This window comes from Seriola aureovittata, chromosome 7 (assembly GCF_021018895.1).
Source record: "Seriola aureovittata isolate HTS-2021-v1 ecotype China chromosome 7, ASM2101889v1, whole genome shotgun sequence".
NCBI classification, from domain to species: domain Eukaryota; kingdom Metazoa; phylum Chordata; class Actinopteri; order Carangiformes; family Carangidae; genus Seriola; species Seriola aureovittata.
The window spans coordinates 13082104-13101973 of NC_079370.1; the positions used below are offsets into that span (position 1 = coordinate 13082104).

At 41.1% G+C, this 19870-nt stretch overlaps 2 protein-coding genes across 2 annotated transcripts; one reads left to right on the top strand and one right to left on the bottom strand.

The window, feature by feature from the left end:
* Nucleotides 1-199: 199 nt before the first annotated feature.
* otoa (otoancorin) lies at nt 200-10627 on the top strand. The gene is made up of 25 exons (XM_056380525.1): nt 200-257; nt 344-402; nt 2898-2960; nt 3065-3258; nt 3344-3477; nt 3873-4026; nt 4124-4210; nt 4330-4438; nt 4568-4846; nt 4878-5036; nt 5150-5290; nt 5536-5585; nt 5966-6086; nt 6175-6293; nt 6401-6542; nt 6675-6868; nt 6957-7047; nt 7245-7374; nt 7485-7705; nt 8013-8162; nt 8243-8385; nt 8734-8870; nt 8971-9068; nt 9745-9907; nt 10459-10627. The coding sequence occupies exons 1-25, from the start codon at nt 200-202 to the stop codon at nt 10539-10541; spliced, it is 3279 nt and encodes a 1092-aa protein (XP_056236500.1). The 3' UTR covers nt 10542-10627.
* Nucleotides 10628-11287: 660 nt separating this feature from the next.
* Nucleotides 11288-19686, bottom strand: znf687a (zinc finger protein 687a). The gene is made up of 11 exons (XM_056381276.1): nt 19635-19686; nt 17152-19152; nt 16176-16431; nt 15913-16079; nt 15599-15783; nt 15313-15489; nt 15060-15222; nt 14706-14945; nt 14506-14618; nt 14270-14372; nt 11288-14163 (listed from the first exon to the last, which is right to left on the bottom strand). The coding sequence occupies exons 2-11, from the start codon at nt 19129-19131 to the stop codon at nt 13534-13536; spliced, it is 4014 nt and encodes a 1337-aa protein (XP_056237251.1). The 5' UTR covers nt 19132-19152; nt 19635-19686; the 3' UTR covers nt 11288-13533.
* Nucleotides 19687-19870: the final 184 nt, after the last annotated feature.

A 19870-nucleotide genomic window follows, 5' to 3' on the forward strand; every position in this document is an offset into this window, starting at 1 on the left:
AGACATGAAAACAAAATCCTCACATCCCACTACTTTTTAAGTCATGGAGGATAAAATCAGATATATTAATAATATAAGAAATATAATTTAAAAAGGAAGAACGTGAACATCTGCTGACTTCACTTGTAATATGTATTGATATTGATACACACATTATGTCATGATGTTGAACAAACAGGCAGGAAGCCCTTTTTTCACCATGGCTCCAAAAGGAGGAACATTTTTCTTTCTTCTTATTGTGGCCTGTGCAGTTTTGGGTAAGCAGCAATCACACATGCATCATCTGCTTATAACTGGCAATATGCATGCATATTGTTTATGTGTTATGTGTCTACCTGCCCAGCTAAGCCCCCATATAAGAGGCCTGGAGAACGTGACTTCAAGGACATGGCCAAAAAACTGGTACGTAGCTAAAAGGAGAGTTCCGTCTGGAGGTAGTATACAAAACAACTGTTTTTGATTTTCAAGTCCCAGTCACAGTTCAACTTTCTCTGTCACAGTTTTCAAAGACAGCTGAGTTCATTACAGTTTTCAATCATTATATTTTATCATCATCACATTGGTTTTGTGAAAAGATTATACAGTTTTATGTGGGAAAGTGATGACTATAAGGCAGCAATCTCTCATAGAAATCAAATTGTATTCATTAGCAGTAATTGCACTGGAAATCACATCTTGCTGTTCGATGGCCAGAGAAGGTAGATGGTCTGAAAATTGTGCAAAAATTATATCTGACCTGGGGAAAAATCATCAGTGAGAGAAAGTGGTTCCACCAGATGCTGAATTAGTTTTTTTCCCTCATAGTATCTCTTGTGCCTTTAATGTCCAATCTGGTTTTCTAAGTTTGAATTTTTACTTATGTTTAAATCATCTTTTTATGTTAAAACTCATCAAGTTCAAGAAAAACATAAGGTTAAAAAGCCTTTATTTACATTTTGTCACAGAGAATTAAATAATATTTTGTTCCTTGAACCTTCAGCTCCATACCCACCCTCTGTGCTTTTGTTTTTAGAAAACATCAGAGCTTCGAGCCAGTCACTACTTCCACCTGTCTGCTGCACACCATGACTGTCATGACAGGGCCCCATATCATGTTTAACACTGTTAGATTTAGTCATCTGAAACTCATCAGGATGGTTTTGTGTATATACTGTATATGCAGTATATCAAAAACCTTTATAATTTCATCAAACTTGAGTGTTGTTCACATTTATTTTGTGTATAATATTTCTTCTAATCACATACAATGATTTTAAACAATTAAATGTATTATCCTATATGTCTGATGATGATGGGTCCATTTTTTTTTTTCAGATGACAAAGTGCAAGAATAAGGGTGAGAAGACTCTTAACTCTTTTCTATGAAATGAGTTTGTGTGTGTGAGAGAGAGAGGGGGGGGGGTTGTTTGCATAGAGTCCTGGGTGTGTGAATGTAAAGGTGTATGTTAGCATGTATTATGAATACCCTTTGTAAGATGAGTCGCATCTCATAAATGGCAGTTATTCAGACCAGCCCTGATGTATTTGTACAACATATAAATATGGAGGGTTGCTATGTTACAGGATACCAGGTGCCTGAGCGGATGCTGCTGAGCACTGTTTTCAATAATAGGTAATTCTGCATGTGTGTCTCTATGTGTTTGGTTCATTTCTTGCAAACATGTTTGATATTTCCCACTGAATTTTCAAGTGTCACCCCTGTTCTCTTTAAACCATGACTTGCTCTCATTTATTATTTTTAAATATCTTTTATTTAAAGCCATTTCCTTGAAGTTGATATGATGTGAGATGTTTCTTTGGGCTTGCACAAACGTTTTAGCCACTTTTTGCTGAAGAGATTTTTTTGCTTCAAGCTGAGAAAATGTGAAAAGTGAGAAATTATTTTCAAGACACCCCTGAGCAAGGCTTTCAGCTCCATCTGAGGGCCGTGGCTGCACTGTGAAGGACGTGTATGACTATATGACTAAGAAAAGAGAGCATTTTACTCCAATGCTTCCAGTCAGCTACAAAATGGAATTCAAAGTTTTACTTATTGTCTACAAGTCACCAAATGGTCTGCGGCCTTAATATATTTCAGAAATGTTTGATGTATAAAAGCCTCTAAGATCTGCAGGAGCTGGTCAGTTAGTGGTGCCTGAAGTTAAAACTAAACAGGTGAAATGGCTTTCTGCCCACAGCTCCCAAACAACATCCAATCTGCCCAAACTGTAACTGGCTTTAAAAAGAAGCTAAAAGTCTTCATTTAATCACATAATCTTGCACTTAAATTAGACATAATCTATTTTATAATCTGTGTATTTATACTGTTTTCTTATTATGCATTTAACTTCTACTTATTTTGCTTCTTTAATTTCTGGTTAGTACATTAAATGACCTCTGTGTATGATAATGTATACAAATAAATTTGCCTTGCCTATGAAGCAAAATGCTGGTGTAAAAGTACTAATGGTCTTGGTTGAATTTGTCCGGACAATCAAACGATAGCTTCGATAAATAAAACACAAATAAATAACAACATGAGATTTTTTAAAACCAGCTCTACTCACACTCTACATTTCTCTCTCAGTGATTTGCCTATGGAGGACAGAAACGCTGACTCATCCAACACTCTCCTTTCCACTTTTCTTGATGTCCTGAATTCAGCCACTGCGGGCCCAAACAAAGGTTCAAAGACTGGCCATGTCCCCATGGATGACTCAGATAAAATGGTGTGAAAACACACACACACACATACTCTCACAATCGTACACTTGATCCACATTTATAAGCTGTGTTCAATGCAAGAAAAAAAAAATGATTGAAACATGTAATCCATTATGTTTATGTATTACTCTGGGTAACTAACTACTATGATGTTAATATTTGACACAACTCTTTTTTTTTTTCTTTTTTTTTAGAAAATCAAGATGTGGAATTGCACCAATCTTGCAAACATGATCAGGCTGATGAGAAACTCTTCTGTAAGTACACTAATGCCAAGATCTTAACAACGAAAACACCATAATCCATGAATGAGTTAATGCTGCTTTCTAGAAGTCTAATCATACCTACCATCTCTCCACAGGAGGCATCTGCATGTTACGTGCGAGCATTTTTGGCCCCTGTGTCCTGGGCAACTTTGACCACAAATAGTGAAAACAACATGGACTCAGATGACTATGACACACTGCTGTGGGCTGCCAAACCCGCACTGCTGGACATGCCTTCTTCAAGAATGAACCTTCCTTCCAAAGCAGAGGGACAAAACATGAAAATGATGTGTGTGTTTTGATGCACTTACCGTAATTCTTCCGCTGTCTCTCATCAACTTTTCCTTGAATTTTAAAACTGCTCTTGGTTCCAGGATGAAGATGCTGCAGGAGATGTTTGATCCCATGTCTGACAATCAAAGAACTCGGGTGGCCCAATGGGCAAAAGAGCAGATCACTCAGAATTACTTCAACTGCACAATGAAGCCACCATCTCACTCAAGATCAAGTAAGAGATGAGTCAAATCCAACAAGTCAGGAACCACGTTCAACAAAGAAATCTAGTCACACTTTCTGATATGTTCACCTCTAACTATTTACAAGAAAATCTGATAAATTCATACCACAAACACTAGAAATGAGGGGGAAATGAGTGAAGAGGAGAGAGAAGAAAAGAAAACCCTTCTAAACTCTAAAGTAGAAGTGACTAAATGAGGCTGAGGAAAATAAATGAAGCAGCTGAAATAAAGTAAACCAGATTAAAATAACGAGAAAGAGACGAGAACTAAGAGGAAACATTTGAGGAATATGAGCAAAAAGCAGCTTCACTAATGCAAATCATACAAAGCAAGTGAAATGTCATGTCATTAAACAACAATCACATAACAATCTTTTATTCCGTAGCACATCTCGAGCGCTGCAAAGCTTCACTGAAATGGCTGAACCTGGAAGCGATGACCATGATGGGGCCGTACCTCTCCCGTTTAGCACCACCTGATGTTGATTCTTCTCCCAAAGAAAAGGTCGGGGGGGTGCAAAGAAGGAGAAGGACCAAATAGTACTGAAAGCAGCAAATAATAAGATTTTAATTTTTAGCTCTGTTGGTTTGTTTCCTTTTCACTTTCTCCTCCAGCTGTGTAAATTTTTCCGCTCAGCCATGTTCAGATCCACCTTGAGCAGGGCGACCAGGATGACGCCCAGCCTGGGCAAGAAGTTCCTCCAGAGAGTTCAGGATTGCTTCAGTGAGAAGGAGGAGTTCGCAGAGCATATGGACAAGTCTGTAATCATGCATTAATGTGTGTACATTACTGCATTAAAACTGTTTGGATGAATACATTCATGCCTTTTTAATCCCCTCCAGGCTCGGCACACTGGCTTGTTATTATTATGATGCTCCAGACTTGACTCCTGAACTCAGCAAGAAACTCCTCTCTCAGCTTGACAACTGCGACAACCCCAGAATCAGACAGGTATCAGTGACTTGCTGCCCAAACTTTACACTGACTTTCACACGTCGTCCATTCAGCCAGGACAGAAGTAATAAATTTCGTCAATCTCTTCTTCTTCTCTTTTTCTCCTGTCCTCTATCATGACTCAAGCTGAAGAAGCGCCTTGTCAAGTCTGTGATCTCAAAGTCCAACGCTGCTCAAGCACTACGTGAGCTGGGCAGTAGTGTTACTATGTTGTCTCCCAAACAACTGTCCATGCTCTCTGACACTGATCTCAAAGAGGTTCTCAAAAATCTGGGACCCAACGTCCAGTGGACACGTGGCCAGATGCGCGCTCTGCTCAAGAAACAGCTGGGTGATAAGAAGGTAAGCCTGCAGGGTTGGCAGCTTGTCTCCCACATGATCTCCCTCTCACTTGGTACTTATCTCATTATCTTCTCTTCTTTAGTGTAAAGAGGTGTCAGGTGAGGAGCTGATGGCCCTTCAGTCGGTTGCAGAAGGTTTGCCGAGCTGTGTGCTCAAGCACATGAAAGCCCGGGTGATCCTTGAAGATAGAGAGGCTCTGAAGAACATCTCCAGGAGGATGAGGAAAGGGCAGCTGAAGGCCATGCTGGAGGGGGTGAGTAAGGAGAGAGGAACAGGAAATAGAGGATGAACTATGACACTGTAAAGTGGTATCATTTATATACACTGTAAACATCATTTTAGAAAGAATGAAATGCTTCCCTGCAGCTGCGTGGGGGTGTTGATCCCTCAGAGCTGGTGCAGAAGTTGTCCGGCCCTTTGCTTCGCCGCATTTCTCTAAGCAGCCTGGAAAAAGCAAACATCACCTCTTTGGACCAAGTGGAGAATAAAACATGGAGTCGGCCACAGGTAATACCTCCTCTCTACCAAAAGACCATTTTAATGAGTTAAACATTTTGAATGTACTCTGAACTATCAGGTTTCTTTATGTTTTGATGTTAAAAATGACTGATATTGATGCAACCACTGTAGATCAATCTGGATTACAGAATCTTACATAAATGTATTACTTAAGGCTGTTAAGTTAATTATATAATGAGCTGTATTTTTAAAATACTAGTGCCATGTTTCCGTCTTTGTTGTCTTTTCCTTAGGCAGCATACCTGGCAAAAAAGATGCAAGACCTAAAGCAGCTTCAGTTTAGGTAAGATATCCAGCAATGAGTAAAATAACACAAACCCTATTCAATACACTGTACGTGCACTGTACAGCAGAACTAAGACCTTGCAATAAAAAACAAGGCTAAAATGATTGCTCTTAAAGCACTTGAAAACTATCTCTGTAATTGTCACCATATAAGCAAGTAAAATTTAATCTTCTGAAACATCTTTATTATATATTATATATTATTACTGCCATCAAAACTCAAGTAAGAAGATGCTTGAGAAGATTGTTTTCAAGGCGTTTAACAACACAGAAAATGACAATAGAGATGTTTCCATTATCTGCATGTTCTTCTTACTGTATGTGCTTTGCTGCCATTGCTTTGCATGCTCACATTGAAATTATGATTGGCGGAAACAGGAGGCTGCGGTCAGTCCTCCAGGGCATAACATGTAAGATGATCGACAAAGTTGCTGACAATGACACGCAGAACATGGCTCAGGCCGTAGCAGAGACTCCACAGTGGGTCCCCAAAGTGCAGGTATACATCTACATACACATACGGTGGCCTATACACACACAGTTATCTGTGTAGAGTATACCTATTGGTAACAAATACATGTTTTCAGGCAGGATGTGCTGCCCGAAAGCTTTTTGCGACTTTGGAGAAAGAGAGGGCTGACTATTTCAAAACCATCACATCGGAGGAGCTGGATAAGATTCCCGCCTTCTTACTTCCTCACCTGCCGTAAGCAAACACTCCCCCTTTTCTTTGTCTTATTTAATCATGTTCTTGTCATGTTTTCCTGCAATAAAATGTCACAGCTTTCCACCTATGTATTCCCACTATCTCAGGCCTTCCAAGGTGAAGGATTTGCCTGACTCTGTGTGTCCTGTCTTCATCGACAAGATGGAAATGGCCAACCTGAGCTCATTACCTCTCCGCGCACCGTCTCGCCCCGTGCTCACCGAGAAGGCTCTGAACTGCCTGACCAAAGTACACACAAGGACACATTTAGTGTTTTGATGATGGTGGTGTCACTAGCTCTACACCTATTAGTGTCACATAAAGAGTCCAGTAGCTGCACACATGCAACAGCAGCCTAAGATTTTTACTGTACATTTGCAGGAAGTGGATTTCTCCAAACTGACCTCTGAGGATGTGTCCAGGCTTGGACAGCTCTTGTGCGAGCTGACAGCTTCCCAACTGCGCCTCATGGCCCCAGATGTCATCAACTCCACCCTCCAGGCCATGGCTTCCTGCCAGCACATTCCTCAAGGCCACAGGGCAGATCTTATTCAGCTGGTCAACCAGACTTTTGGGTAGGACATTCTCCCAGTGGACGCTGGAGTAACTACAGAGAAAGGCAGAGAAAGCTGGAGTCTGAATAATTTTTAAAATCTTCTGCAGGGATCCATCTGATTGGTCCGCTGAGACTATGGAAGCACTGGGTCCTATCCTCCTTTTGGATGATACTGCCACATCTGCTCTGCCCAATAAGGTGTGTATGTTTTTGTGTTGTGTATGTTTTGTCTTCTCTTTCACATGTCACCTGGACAGTGATGCAGCTCATGATATTCTGTGTCAGCTTTTCCACATTTTTTATCAATAAATCACCAATCACTCAAAGTTAAGAGGGAGTTTAGTACGTTTCTAGTTGCTGGGATTCATGCATGTATTTTTCTCTGTCCCTGTTAGCCTTGGATGAAGGACGTTCTCTACTTTCTGAAGTCACGCCTGTCCCACGTCTCAGACGCCCTGAGAAAGAAATTCTTTGATCTCACCACCACCACCAACACAGCAAATGCAGCACGCAGAAAGAGAGAAGGTGAGGAAGAGACATCTTGTTTGTGTTGTTAATTTTGTAGTGATACCACATAAAAACTAATTGGTGATGTATGATTCTCTTGTACGCCTCTATTTCTCTGTTTCACTCAGCTAACAGTAACGGTGTTGCTAGCAGTAACACTGGCACTAACAGTGACCGAACACCCACTGTGGAGATGATTGAAGAATTGGGAATGGCCAACGTCTATTGGTTGGCTCCAGAGCTGGACAGGATGTCAAAAGACACTTTCCTTGCTACTGTAGAAATACTTGGTGCCATCCCTGACTACAGTGCAGACCAGCTGGATGTGCTAAGTAAAAAAGCAATTGAGGTAAAGGACAGCTGAAATGTATGGTTCACTTTTTAACAAAGCAAGACGATCCTGCTTTATTAAAATTTTCAATGCACCCTTCTATCGACTGAGAGAAAAACTGCATTTTGATGACTACCATATATCCAAATCTCATTCAAAATGGACATCATGAAAGTTTTAGGGTCTCAATTGCACATATCAATGTTGACGTCCTACATTTGATCTTCATCACAATCATTTTGTGATGAAGATAAAATGTAGCAGTGCAGTCGCCTCTGAGGTAGTCTGGTTTGTTTGAATGTTTTTTTGCTTCATGTTTCGGCAGGCTTTCGGCCCAGTGTCAGCGATGACTGAGAGCGAGGTGATGCAGATGGGATGTATAACTCAGGGCTTCTCTGGCGCAGACCTGGAGAAGCTCCCCTTCACTCTGGATGCTGTGGAGGAAATTGCCCACTGTGGCTGGAATGACTCACAGGTGACATACAGAAACAGCTTCACATGCTCGTGACTATTATACTCATGATGTTCCCTAATCATCATGACCCATCTCAATAGATGGAGCTGGTGTGGAGGGCTGTTGCTAAATATAACACCCTGACAGCGCAGCAGCTGGGAACTACAGATATGGTAACATTGAACCGGTTCATCTGTGGCCTCACCTCCGGAGAGATCAAACAGCTTGACAAGGACGCTTTCAGGTTTGTGCAACATACAGAATTCACATGTGGTTTTATTTATATCACTTTCTTTCAGCATGTTATGTTCATAAATTAGTTTATATCCAATCAAAATTTTGTACCAACCAATAAATGGAACCTCACAAAAGCACCAACACTACCAGTAATATTTGATCACTCAAAATATGGAGAAGAAAAATCTGATATGCAAAATACATATTCCAGTTTCAACAAATAGTATGGTATTAATAGCAGGTATTAAAAAAAGTAAAATCCTGTTTGTCTCATGCAGCTAATATGTTCAGCTGCACTGTGAATCAGTGTTATAACTACATAATGTGTGTGTGTGTGTGTGTGTCTCTCTCAAAGGGATGCTGTGGGCTCAATGGATGGCATTCAGTGCTCCTTCAACGTTACACAGGAGTTGAAAATGCTTGCTATGTCAGTGTTTGGAAAACCCAGCACCTGGAATGAAGCACAAGTGTCTGACTTAGGCAACATCATTGGTGAGATCAATTCCTGTGTTTCTCTGCAGGAAACCAAACTCCACTGTAATATTTCACCAAACGTGCTGCAGTTTTACTGACCTGTTTCTGTTTCCTTCAGCTGGGTTGGATGCAAATGAGTTGGCTTCTATGGACCCATCTCTCTTTTCATTTCTCAGCGACACCAGCATCCCACTCATACCACCAAACAACTTCGCTGTAAGTAACTTGGCCATTATTCTTTCCTTCCACCGACTTTCAGCAGAGAGTCAAATCCAGTGGTGGAAAATGGCTAAGTTCATTTACATCAAGCACAGCTCTATTGTACTTGTACTTAACATTTCCATTTATGTTATTTTGTACTAAAACTCCAGTACAATTCAAAGGGAAATGTTGCACTTTGAAATGTACTGGAGTATTGACCTTGTGTATGAAACATGTTATACAAATAGCATGTTTCAAGATATAGACACTCATCTCGAGAACATTTTGGATTTAAATGAACATCAGGTTGAAATATTCTTAATGCAATAGAAAATAAGCTGATCTTTTTAGCAAGTTAAACTGTTGTAACCAGTTCCGTATTAACAAAATATAACAAAAGTTCTGATCACATTCAGTAATTATGCATCAGTGCCAATATATAAAAATTATAGTATAAACATATCTAACTGTATAGTATACATATACATCTACAGGAACTTTTTACCATAATGACTACACTTACTTTTGTTAGTATAATTACATTTTGCTGATAACACTGTTATTTTTACTCAAATAAGAATTTGCACGCAGGACATTTACTTGTAATACATTGTCATATTTCTTAAGCAAAGGATCTGAATACTTCTTCCAGTACTTTCACCTCTGTGCCATTTACTGTTTTTCCCTCCAGGCACTCTCTGTTGCTCAGCTCGAGGCTCTTGGTCCTGACAACGCTGCCATGGTAACCAATAAACAACGAGCTGCGCTCAGAGTCACACAGCGGGCCGCTCTCGATAGGGCTCTGACTGGGTCTCTGACTAGGTCTCATGAGCCAACAAAAACTAGCCAATCAGGTAAGAAGACAGATGTACACTCATGTAGATTCACAAACTCTTCAGAGTTTAAATGTTACAAGTGTCCATGAAAACTTAGTTTCAAGTTAAAATTAAAGGTAAAATAACCTTAGGTATTATTATCAGCTGCTTTCTTTGAGTGATGTCATCACTATTTGTGTTTTTCTCTGTGCTCTCCTCATTGGTTTGAAGTGGAGGTGGTTGAATTTGGAAAAGTTGATTAAGCGATACCTAGTTATACAGAAAAATACTTATAGCAGCTTTAATAATTTTTCTATCCACAGATGAGCCCACTAGAGAGCTTTATCGCATCTTTCACTGTTCAGTATTATACTGACTGGTGCACAAGTGGATATCACTTCTTTTCCCACCCACTTGTGAAGAGCAGAGAGAAAAACACAAATACATTAATCTTCCATGTAAAATAAACAAAACTCTTCTAACTTGGGCAAAAGGTTGTGCTAATGCAAGACCCTACCACAGTAGTGATTAAGGAAGGTTCTCATAAAAGAAATCTTCAGATTAAATCTTGACATTACTCTCTCGTCCAGGAGCTCCATCACTGAGTGTCGAGGGGATCTCGGCATACGTGAAGCCCCTTCTGTTTCTGCTCATGGGGTTCCTGCTGCTGTGAGACCAGAGCCACGATATCCAAGGGCAAAACCTGCAGGAGCTTTAGCTAACTACGCACATGCATCCTTGTTTCTATTATTTTCATCATATATTACAATGATGTTATTTTATCATAGAGCACTGCTGACATTCTGCAAGTTCATCTCGTTTGTGATCATTTATGTGTGAGCCTTGGAGTGTACAAAACACAACATAATCAAATGAGCTGGTAAGATGTGTTAGGATTCTTTATTATTACTATTTATCAGGGTCATTTTTAAATATTCTTCCATATATATATATATATATATTTATGAGAAAGTATATTTTAATAGAATTAAGAGGAATATTTAATGTTTGTAAGTCTGATGTCGTCTATATGGGATGTCTTAAAAAATAACAATTTGGACATTTACTTCTGCCAAAGAGGTTTTGGTTTCACCTGTGTCCGTTTGTTGGTTTGTCTGTGAGTCTGCAGGAGTACACAATAAGTACTGATCCGTGTTGCACCAAATTTGGTGGAGGCATGGGGAATGGACCAGGTAAGAATCAATAAAATTTGGGGACAGATCTGGATGATTTACTATGATTTTGAATGTTTCTTCTCTAAAGTTTGGTGTATGTTGTTTGACATTGGCCTCGGGGGAGGTCTGTGCTAGTTGACATTGTGGTGACAAAATGGAGGATGACAAATGATTCAAATCAATAAAGATTATTAATATACTTAAGTTGCTGTTGAAATGGTAGTTAGAGACAAAACAACTTAAATGGAGGACGTGTCCATTTTTAATTCATCTTTTTTTTTTTTTAAACATTTGGTTAAAAATTGTCTTGTCAATGCAAAAACTGAAAAGTTAAATAGGACAATGTGTGTTAAAGCATGGGATAATCTCCTGAGAAAGTAAACACAAAAGCACACAGGTCACTGGTGACAACAGCACATTAAAGGAATAGTTCTTTGCTTTTTTTAAACTCAATGACATTGATGCATGGATATTAGCTAAGTCTATGGATTCTGTGGTATGAGACATCTCAGTGAACCAGCAGCTTGTAAGACATGACATAAACAGCTAAAAGGTGCCACTTAACAAAAATATTAAATCAAAACACAACACTCAAAATCTTTTAAGCACCCACAACTTAATACAGTATCTCTACAACACTTGTTTCTCCTCTCAGGCCATTTGTGTCCTGCAACGGTTTTGTTGACACCTGTTCATCCATAACGCAACCTGATCTGTGCTGAGCAAAGCTGGAACATCTGATTACATTCAGCTCCTTTACCACAGCTTAAGTCATTTTTTTCTTTTTTAGCAGTGCCGAAGACTTAAGAAATCCTCATCAAATACAAAGTTCAACATCTCCTCATGTTTTTAGGAAAGCATAAGGAACAGACATAATCACATACACACTGATCTTTTGTTTACAGTAATTTCATGAAGCAAGATTTAGACAAACATATGCTGCATACCAAGAAGCCATAATACAGGATTCCATCTCTTGCTGCTCACAGAGAAGGAATAAATCAGTTAATCTGATGTAAATACAGTACATTCCATTTAAAAAGGTATTAAATGTTAATTTCAATGGCTTTGAAAGTTGTACCAATAACTACAAAGTGTGTACACATGAGATTGTTGCTGACCATTTTCCAAATTATAGTGAAAACTTTTACATTCAATTCTTGTCTTCCAGAAAGTTATTGGTCCAAATTAATTTCAGTATGATATGGATAAACAACGTGCAGGGACTTTTAACTTATTGAGAAAATAACAGTAAATATTTAATAGCAACAGTTTTTCAAGTGTCTCAAAAACAATACAGAAATACTTTACATTTAATGTGCATCGCAAGAGTTACTGGTCACTGTAATTATTCCTCCTGTCTGTACAGGCAGTGAAGAGATCCCTTTTTAACATGATTTCAATGAGAGTTAATAGGGAAAAAATCTACAGACCTTGTTCTGTGCAAAAATATATTCTTAAGTCCAGCTGAAGCTAATAAAAAGTTTCAGAGGTCTGAGTGGGACTCATTAAGTTGGTATCTTCAAAAGTTACAGGCTTTATAGTACAAAATACCGTCTTTGTGTTAGTATATAGAGGTAATTGATTACCTATCTTACATATCTCATAAACACACTAAAATGTATGGAAGCCGGTGGCTGCCTTTAAAGTTGGCACGCAATTTATATTGTTGTTGTATGCTCTAGAACATGGCTGGCAATGAGTTAAAAGTATACACACTTGATAGTAGGTGAGCTAACATATTCTAAACAAACACAATGATTCTCTAACAAGATCATGTCAAAACCCAGTATGCGGCTGGACCGTGTCATAGACTATTTACATTCTGCCGAGTTTTAGTCCTTTTCAGCCTTTTATATCGGTTTGCTTCTCACCCACTCTCTGTCACCTGCACTAAGTACACTAAGTTGGCAACATTGCAGGCTGTAAACACCCTGCTGTTGCGGTCCAGCCAAAAATATGTAAAAAAACAAACAAAAAAATAAACAGACAAAACAACATAAAAAACATAACTTTACAGAAAAACACCAGGGTTGGCATTCAACAATCTCCTCAGTAGGATGAAAGTATTTAAAAAATAAAAAACAAGACACATTCCATCGCTGTCTATCAACATTCACTGAAACAGCTGTCACAATCACAGTAGGATTTGGTTAAAACATTCACAGTTCTCTACTGGCACATAATCATGTGAATGTGGTCACAGCAGTGAACCAGTCAGACTTACTGTCCACTGACCAGGAAGTAGCTCTGATCTCATTAGTATTATTACCGAACACAGAAATGCAGCATTAGATCCTGAACGTCAGAAGGTTAAGGCCGCTCTCCCCTTGTGAGAATCACATCTGATTGTTTTACAATCTATTCACATAAAAACTGTTCTAGCAATCTTTGGTTACATTAGTGCATAGATGTACTAACCAACACTTAAAAAAGGCACTTGCAATTATATCACTTACCGACATTGATCTTCTCCTTGTGTCTGCCATCTTAGGTAGTTTTTCCTGCGTTTCTTGCGCTGATAAAAGCCATACCGTGAGTTCTGAAGTGTGTATTCAGATCTGTTGCCTTTTCAAAATGTTTACCGCATACCTTACAGGCCAGTGTGCCCTCCTCTTCCTTCCCCTGAGCTATGGAGGGTTGAACGGAGGGTGATGCTGGTGCAGAACAATCCAGAGAACTCTTATCATCATGATTCCTTCTATTACCAGGGGACGGTGCTGGGTGCATGCTGAGGGCTTGCTGGTTGTCAGTGAATGCATCTCTCACTTTGTGGGTGATGAAGCGATGGCGAGATAGGGAGGAGGTGGACGTGAAGCAGGCGCCGCACTGTAGACACTGCAGACCACCACCCTCTGTCCCTCCTCGTCTATGCTGGCTGATGTGCTCCAGGAATGATGTCTGGTCGTCTGTGGTGAAGCCGCAGGGGGCACAGCGAAACCCAGAGTCAGGAAGCAAGTATGGAGCAGGTACAGAGGAAGACGACCGCAACTTCTTCACAGGACTCATCCCATCTGTGGACTCATCATCGTGCTCCATCTTCACAGTTCCTTTGCGTCTCTGACGAGCCCCCAAACCACTGTCCTGTTCTGAGGAACAATCAGCCTCATCTCCGCCTCCCTGTTATACCAGAGGAAATGAAGATAATTGCTGTTAGTCACATCTTAGTAAAAAAGCTCTTCAAGTCTGACTTTTCTAAAAATAAATAAATACAAGGGAGGCTTACCATCAGTGTGTCCTTGCTCACAGTTTCCATGTTGTGTCTCAGCTGAACATGCCTCTCCAACATCGCTCTGCTGCTGAACGTTTTCTTACCCTCAGCACAAAACCTACATAAGTGCACACACAAATTTACACAATGTGAATATCAGATTTAAGTGTGTCTGACTGACCCGTGGTAGAATTATGTAGGAGGTAAAGGAGCAATCTGTTTTGGTTTCATGCAGTATGTGGTATACTCACTGGCAGCGGAAGCTACGGTTCATGACTTTGTGTTTGTCTCTGATGTGACGTCGCAGACTGGAAGTCGTGGTGAAGGAGCTCTCACATTTGTTACAAGGAAACTTCTTCAGAATCTACACAACACGAGCACATACACGTTTATGAATACATGAAACAATTTACAGATGCATCTGAAAACAAAATGAATTCATTCAAATTACCTTGCTATGCTGTTCAGCCATATGGGTAATGTAGTCTTCGCGGTCTGTGTAGCGTACGTGGCAAGGCGCGCACTTCCACCCTGAGGGGGTCTTTGTCCTCTCTGTCTTCACTTTCTCTTCTTTGTCTTTATCCATCCACTCGTCCCCATCTGAGTTCTCCAACTTCACTGAAGGCCGTGGACGAGAGGAAACAGCTGGAGGTGAAGGCAACTCTTGTTTTAACATGGAAGTCTTGTGGGCCTGAAGAACAGAGGGAACAGGGTAAAAAAAATAGTGCATCAATTGTAAGACTGACATTTTCTTGTCTAAACACTTAATTAGGTATTTAGACCAAGTACATTAACATAGATATACCTTGAAATGCTCCAGTAGGGAATTCCTCTGAGAAAACAGCTTGGTGCACTCAGGGCATTTAAAGACATGCACCTTTTGATTGGTTAAATGAGTGTCAAAGTGGACATTCAACAGGGGCTTGTGGGTAAAAACAGTGTCACACATGACACATTTATAGATCAGCCTGCAAAGGAATAGGAGAGAATTTTATTTTCACATGAAAAGATGCAGCTTCAAATCTGTATCTGTGTGTGTCTTTAAGTGCATGCAGTACATTGTTTGTCCTATAGTGACTGTTGGATGTTGGGCAGCCACATGGTTCTGTATGCTGGGGGCAGATTTGAAAGCCATGGGGCAGCTGGGGCATTTGTGGAACATATCACAATGAGCCTGCTGAATATGAGACTTCACAGAATTCAGCCCTCCAAACACTACCAGGCAACTGGAACATCTACAGAAAGAGATATGTTAAAAGACAGATAAAGGAGAGAAACATTATGTGTATGACAAAGCCAGCACTATATACTGCAGTCTGATTGCAGTGTGGGGAGATGTTGCACCTGTATCCTATGCGGCGGGCAAAGTGCAAACAGGTCTTGTCCAGATGTGTTTGAAATTGTGGCTGCTTGGCTGTGCCCCCACATTCTGGGCACACATGTGGTGGAAGGCTTTGGTGGATGCGTTGATGAGCTGCTGCACTGCAGCTGTTGGGCAGGAGCATGGGAGGAGAACAGTCTGTACATGGCTGGGGGACAACAGAGATAAAAGGTAGGGGCCAAAGGAAGGAATTAAGTTAGAGCTCATTTTGGATATCATGAGAAAACAAAGGAAAATTCTTGCTCTTTTTTTCCTCAAACAGACACACAAGACTTACTGTTGGGTGTGCTGGTTTGATTTCTTGAAAGTGTTCAGCCACCTCTTCTTTGCTGCTAAACTGAGCCAGACACTCAGGACATTTATTACTGAGGTACTGCACTTCTTCTGCTTTCTTGTTAGGTACTGCTTGATGTGACTGGGGTGATGGGTTTGGGGTGACCGACCCTAAAGAGGATAATGGCAGACAGTTGAAGAGGATGACCGGAGAGATGGTAAGAGCACACATAATATATATAATCATACACAAGAATTCTCACTAACCAGTTGCCTTGGGTTCCTGCTGGCCGATCATCTGCTCCACAGGTACAGGTTTCATGACCAGGTGTGAACACTGCATGATCAGGCCCCTCTCCTTGTGCTCCCTGGCGTGCAAAAGCAGGCTACACTTGTTGAAGAAGGCCAAGCGTTTGGCACAGTGGTTACACGTCACTTCAATCCTCAATGAGCGTCTATCATAGTGTCGCGCCAAACTCTGCTCCAGTGCAAAAGCATCACCACACTCCAAACAGCGGTAACCCTGCAGGGGAGCAAACATTCATGCCATTAGATACTGATTAATTAATATAAACTAGAGAAATGTAAAACAATGTTGTGAACTTATCATGAAGTGATGATTAGCAAGACCAATAAACCTTATCAATTACGTTCTATTGTTGAAGGAATTCAGCCTAGCAGGAACATTACATGTCACAATGTCAGAAATCTGACCCATGACTTCCTGTTCATGATGTGATATCAGATTAGTTAGGCAGCATAGATCCTCTACCTGCAAATTTCTATTTACACAAATAAAAACCACATTGATTTCTATCTTAGATACAACTCAGCTGCTTATGATTATCAGGCTAACCTTATTATGCAAAGCAAAACAGCTAGATCAACCTGATAATCTGTGGTGGGTTCGTGGTAGAGGTCCCTAGTTGCAGTTTACACATTTAGGGCTGCAACTAACGATCCTTTTTCATTACCAATTAAAATACAATCAATTTGTCGTTTTGTCTTTAAAATATAAAAAAAAAATAGTGAAAATTTCCAATGTGAAATATTCAAATTGCTTGTTTTGTCTGACCAACAGTCCGAAACCCAAAAAAAATTCAGTTAACTATCATATATGACAAAGACAAGCAGAAAATCCTCACATCTGAGCAGCTGGAATTTGTGAATGTTTGGCATTTTTTAAAAATTACTGAAACAATTATCGATTATCAATATACTGCTACACACAATGACAGCTTACCTGTGCAGGCAGAGGAATGCCCCACTCTACAGGAAGAGGTGCACTCAGGTCTGGTTTGTAACTGGGCAGCAGGTTCTTGTTGTTGAGGATTTTGTTGAAAGCTTCTACCAGGTTGGTCTGAGTCTTGGATATGATTGCCCCAGTGCTGTTGACTATGGATGCTGGTCTGCTGCCAATTTGAGGCAGCAGAGGTGAAGGTGCGGGAAGTGTCCCACTGTTGAGAGTCTTCTGGCCCAGGCTGCGCAGGTTGATCCCACCTGGGCTGACTTTGGGGGAAGAGACAGAGGGCAGGGCTGCGGTTTTTGTGATGCTGACAGCTGTGGGGGAAACTTTAGGTTTGGTGTTCACTGCAGTTTTCTGTTTAACTGTACTGGCACCTTCTGGTGTTGCAGCACAAGCATCCTGGAGCATCGATACTGCAGGCAACTGAGATTGCTGTGGCAATTCCCTCTTGGATTTTGTGTTGTGACGTTGTAGTGAAGGTTTTGAACTATCAACGGCACTGGAAGTGGCTCTTGCATTTCTTTTAGGTGCCACCCCAGTCACAGTTGTGATGCTTCCTCTAGACATTTTGATTTTAACTTTGAGGGGACGCAATGGAGATGAATCTGTCTCTGCAGCACTAGCAGACACATGTGCCGGCACCACAGATGATGTGCCAACACCACTTGTCTCCCCATTTAAGTTATCCCCATCTCCAGTCGTCTTTTCACTAAGCTCCTCTGTATCACTTGGCCTGTCCTCTTTACTAGGCTCGCTTTCCATGAGTTCCTCTTTGTGACAAAAGTCCTTGTGGTTCATTGCAAGACCTGGTGTTTTGGCCACATCGGGGCTGCTGCTTCCATTGGGGACAAAAAAACCTGTCTCACTGGGCGGTGGGCTCTCAGGTGAGTCCCGCTCATCAATCACATGCTCTGGATATTTCTCCTCTTGGACTGATGCAGAGCCTGTGCTGACAGAGGGGAGGCAGCTCTCGGAGCTCTGCGGCTGAGGAGCTTCAGAGGGAGAATGGGGGGTGGTAGGTTGCCCCTCATCCTCAAGAAGGGGTTTAGGTTTTGCAGATACCAGAGAAAAGGACAGATGAGGAGGATGAGAAATGTCACAAGAGGTGGTTTCAGGAGACCGAAGCAGCTCAGACCGTAGTTTAAATTTGGGAGGGGAGGACATTAGAGATTCTGGGCTCTCTTGGATAACCAGCGGACTTCCTAAATCTGGCTCTGAGTCTTCATCTTCTGAGTGCATAACATGCTTAATTCCAGCTTTAATACTCCCGTTTTGTGGTAAAGAGGAGGATGATGAATTACCAAGGAAAAAAGCTTCTTCTTTCTGAGGGGAGTGTGGAGAAAGGTGAGGGCTGACAGAGTGCGGAGAAGGAGTAGTTGAGAAGTTAGGATGAGCAGTAGTCGGAGACTCTGGAAAAAGGAGAGGCTTCAAACTGTTCATGACATCAGTCGTATGCTGGATTGATCCAACCTCAGCTGTTTTATCGCTTTCAGCCTCTTTATCATTCAGTGTCGACCTCAACGGTGAATGCAGGGACCATGGCTCTGTGTTGCACATTCCCTGATCGCTGGGGACAGATCCCTCAAAGCCATTAGCAATCTGGGGCTCCACAGCAGCATCAGCAGGCAGTTCGGGATTGAGCTGTGAGGTTAGGTCACCCAACTTGACCTGAACCTGAGGAGCTAAGCCACTACTTGAAGGATTGTCTGTTTTATTCCTGGCAGACTTCTCCTCCTCCTCCACAGACTCAGACCGCACTGTGTTCTTCACAATAACACTGACCACAGGTCGGTCACTGTGTGAGGCAGGAGAGCAGGGAAAACATGACGGAGACCCACTCCCTCTCCCATCTCCAACAGTCCCCACCTCATCCCGTTGCTCCTCTGGACTTGACTGGATGGCTTCTTTAGCATCAATGTCAGGGATATCAAAAGCTGCCAGCAAATCATCAAAGTCTGGGGTCTTCATGTCCCCCATTGCCAGCACAAGGCTCGAAACCTATCGAGGCAAAAGGTGAATGTAATCACAATAATTCAACATGCATTTTACCACGACACGTTGAGCTACGAAAGTTTAAACTTTAAGTCTGAAACGAGAACAGCTCTTCTTACAGGAGGCTCCGATATGTTAGGTCAAGGCAAAAAAAGTACGTGGTGATGTTACTCTGCTCCAAACTTTCTTGATAAAAACAAACATGTTTGAGGGAGTAAAAACAGTTGGACAGAGTAGCCGTGTAACACGTCAGGCTCAACTGTCATGCTGCAACAAGTGGGAGCTTCTGCTAACAGCTAGCTACAGTTTAGCTTTCACCTGCTAGCTGGTCTCGCTAACGTCAACGGGCCAACTTTACTCAAGAAGTTAAAAACTATATTTAGCTCGGTCAAACACTCAGCTTATGTGGCCCTAATACATTATGTGTAATACATGTTATGTGTGCGCAAGGTGAACATAAGTTCACGCTTGTATTTCATTTTAGTTACCTGCTAGGTTACAGTTGGTTCCTGACTTGCCTCTCGGACGCATAAGTTTTCCGTCACCTAATCATGCGACAGCGACTTCCCAAGAGCCTCCCAGATGTTCACATTTCCAGTTTAGTGTTGTTTACAAAACTAAATGAATTAAATTAAAAATGTTATCCTCGAAACTGTATCCCTGAAAAATACAAAAAAAAAATCAATCTGGAAAGATTTATGCAATTTTTAAAATAATTTCTTGC

Coding starts and splice junctions, on each gene's coding strand:
- otoa (XM_056380525.1), top strand. CDS start 200: ATGGCTCCAAAAGGAGGAACATTTTTCTTTCTTCTTATTGTGGCCTGT. Junction 258..343: donor TGTGGCCTGTGCAGTTTTGG/GTAAGCAGCAAT, acceptor CTACCTGCCCAG/CTAAGCCCCCATATAAGAGG. Junction 5,586..5,965: donor CTAAAGCAGCTTCAGTTTAG/GTAAGATATCCA, acceptor TGGCGGAAACAG/GAGGCTGCGGTCAGTCCTCC.
- znf687a (XM_056381276.1), bottom strand. CDS start 19,131: ATGGGGGACATGAAGACCCCAGACTTTGATGATTTGCTGGCAGCTTTT. Junction 16,432..17,151: donor GCATTCCTCTGCCTGCACAG/GTAAGCTGTCAT, acceptor GCTCCCCTGCAG/GGTTACCGCTGTTTGGAGTG. Junction 14,373..14,505: donor AACCGTAGCTTCCGCTGCCA/GTGAGTATACCA, acceptor GCACTTATGTAG/GTTTTGTGCTGAGGGTAAGA.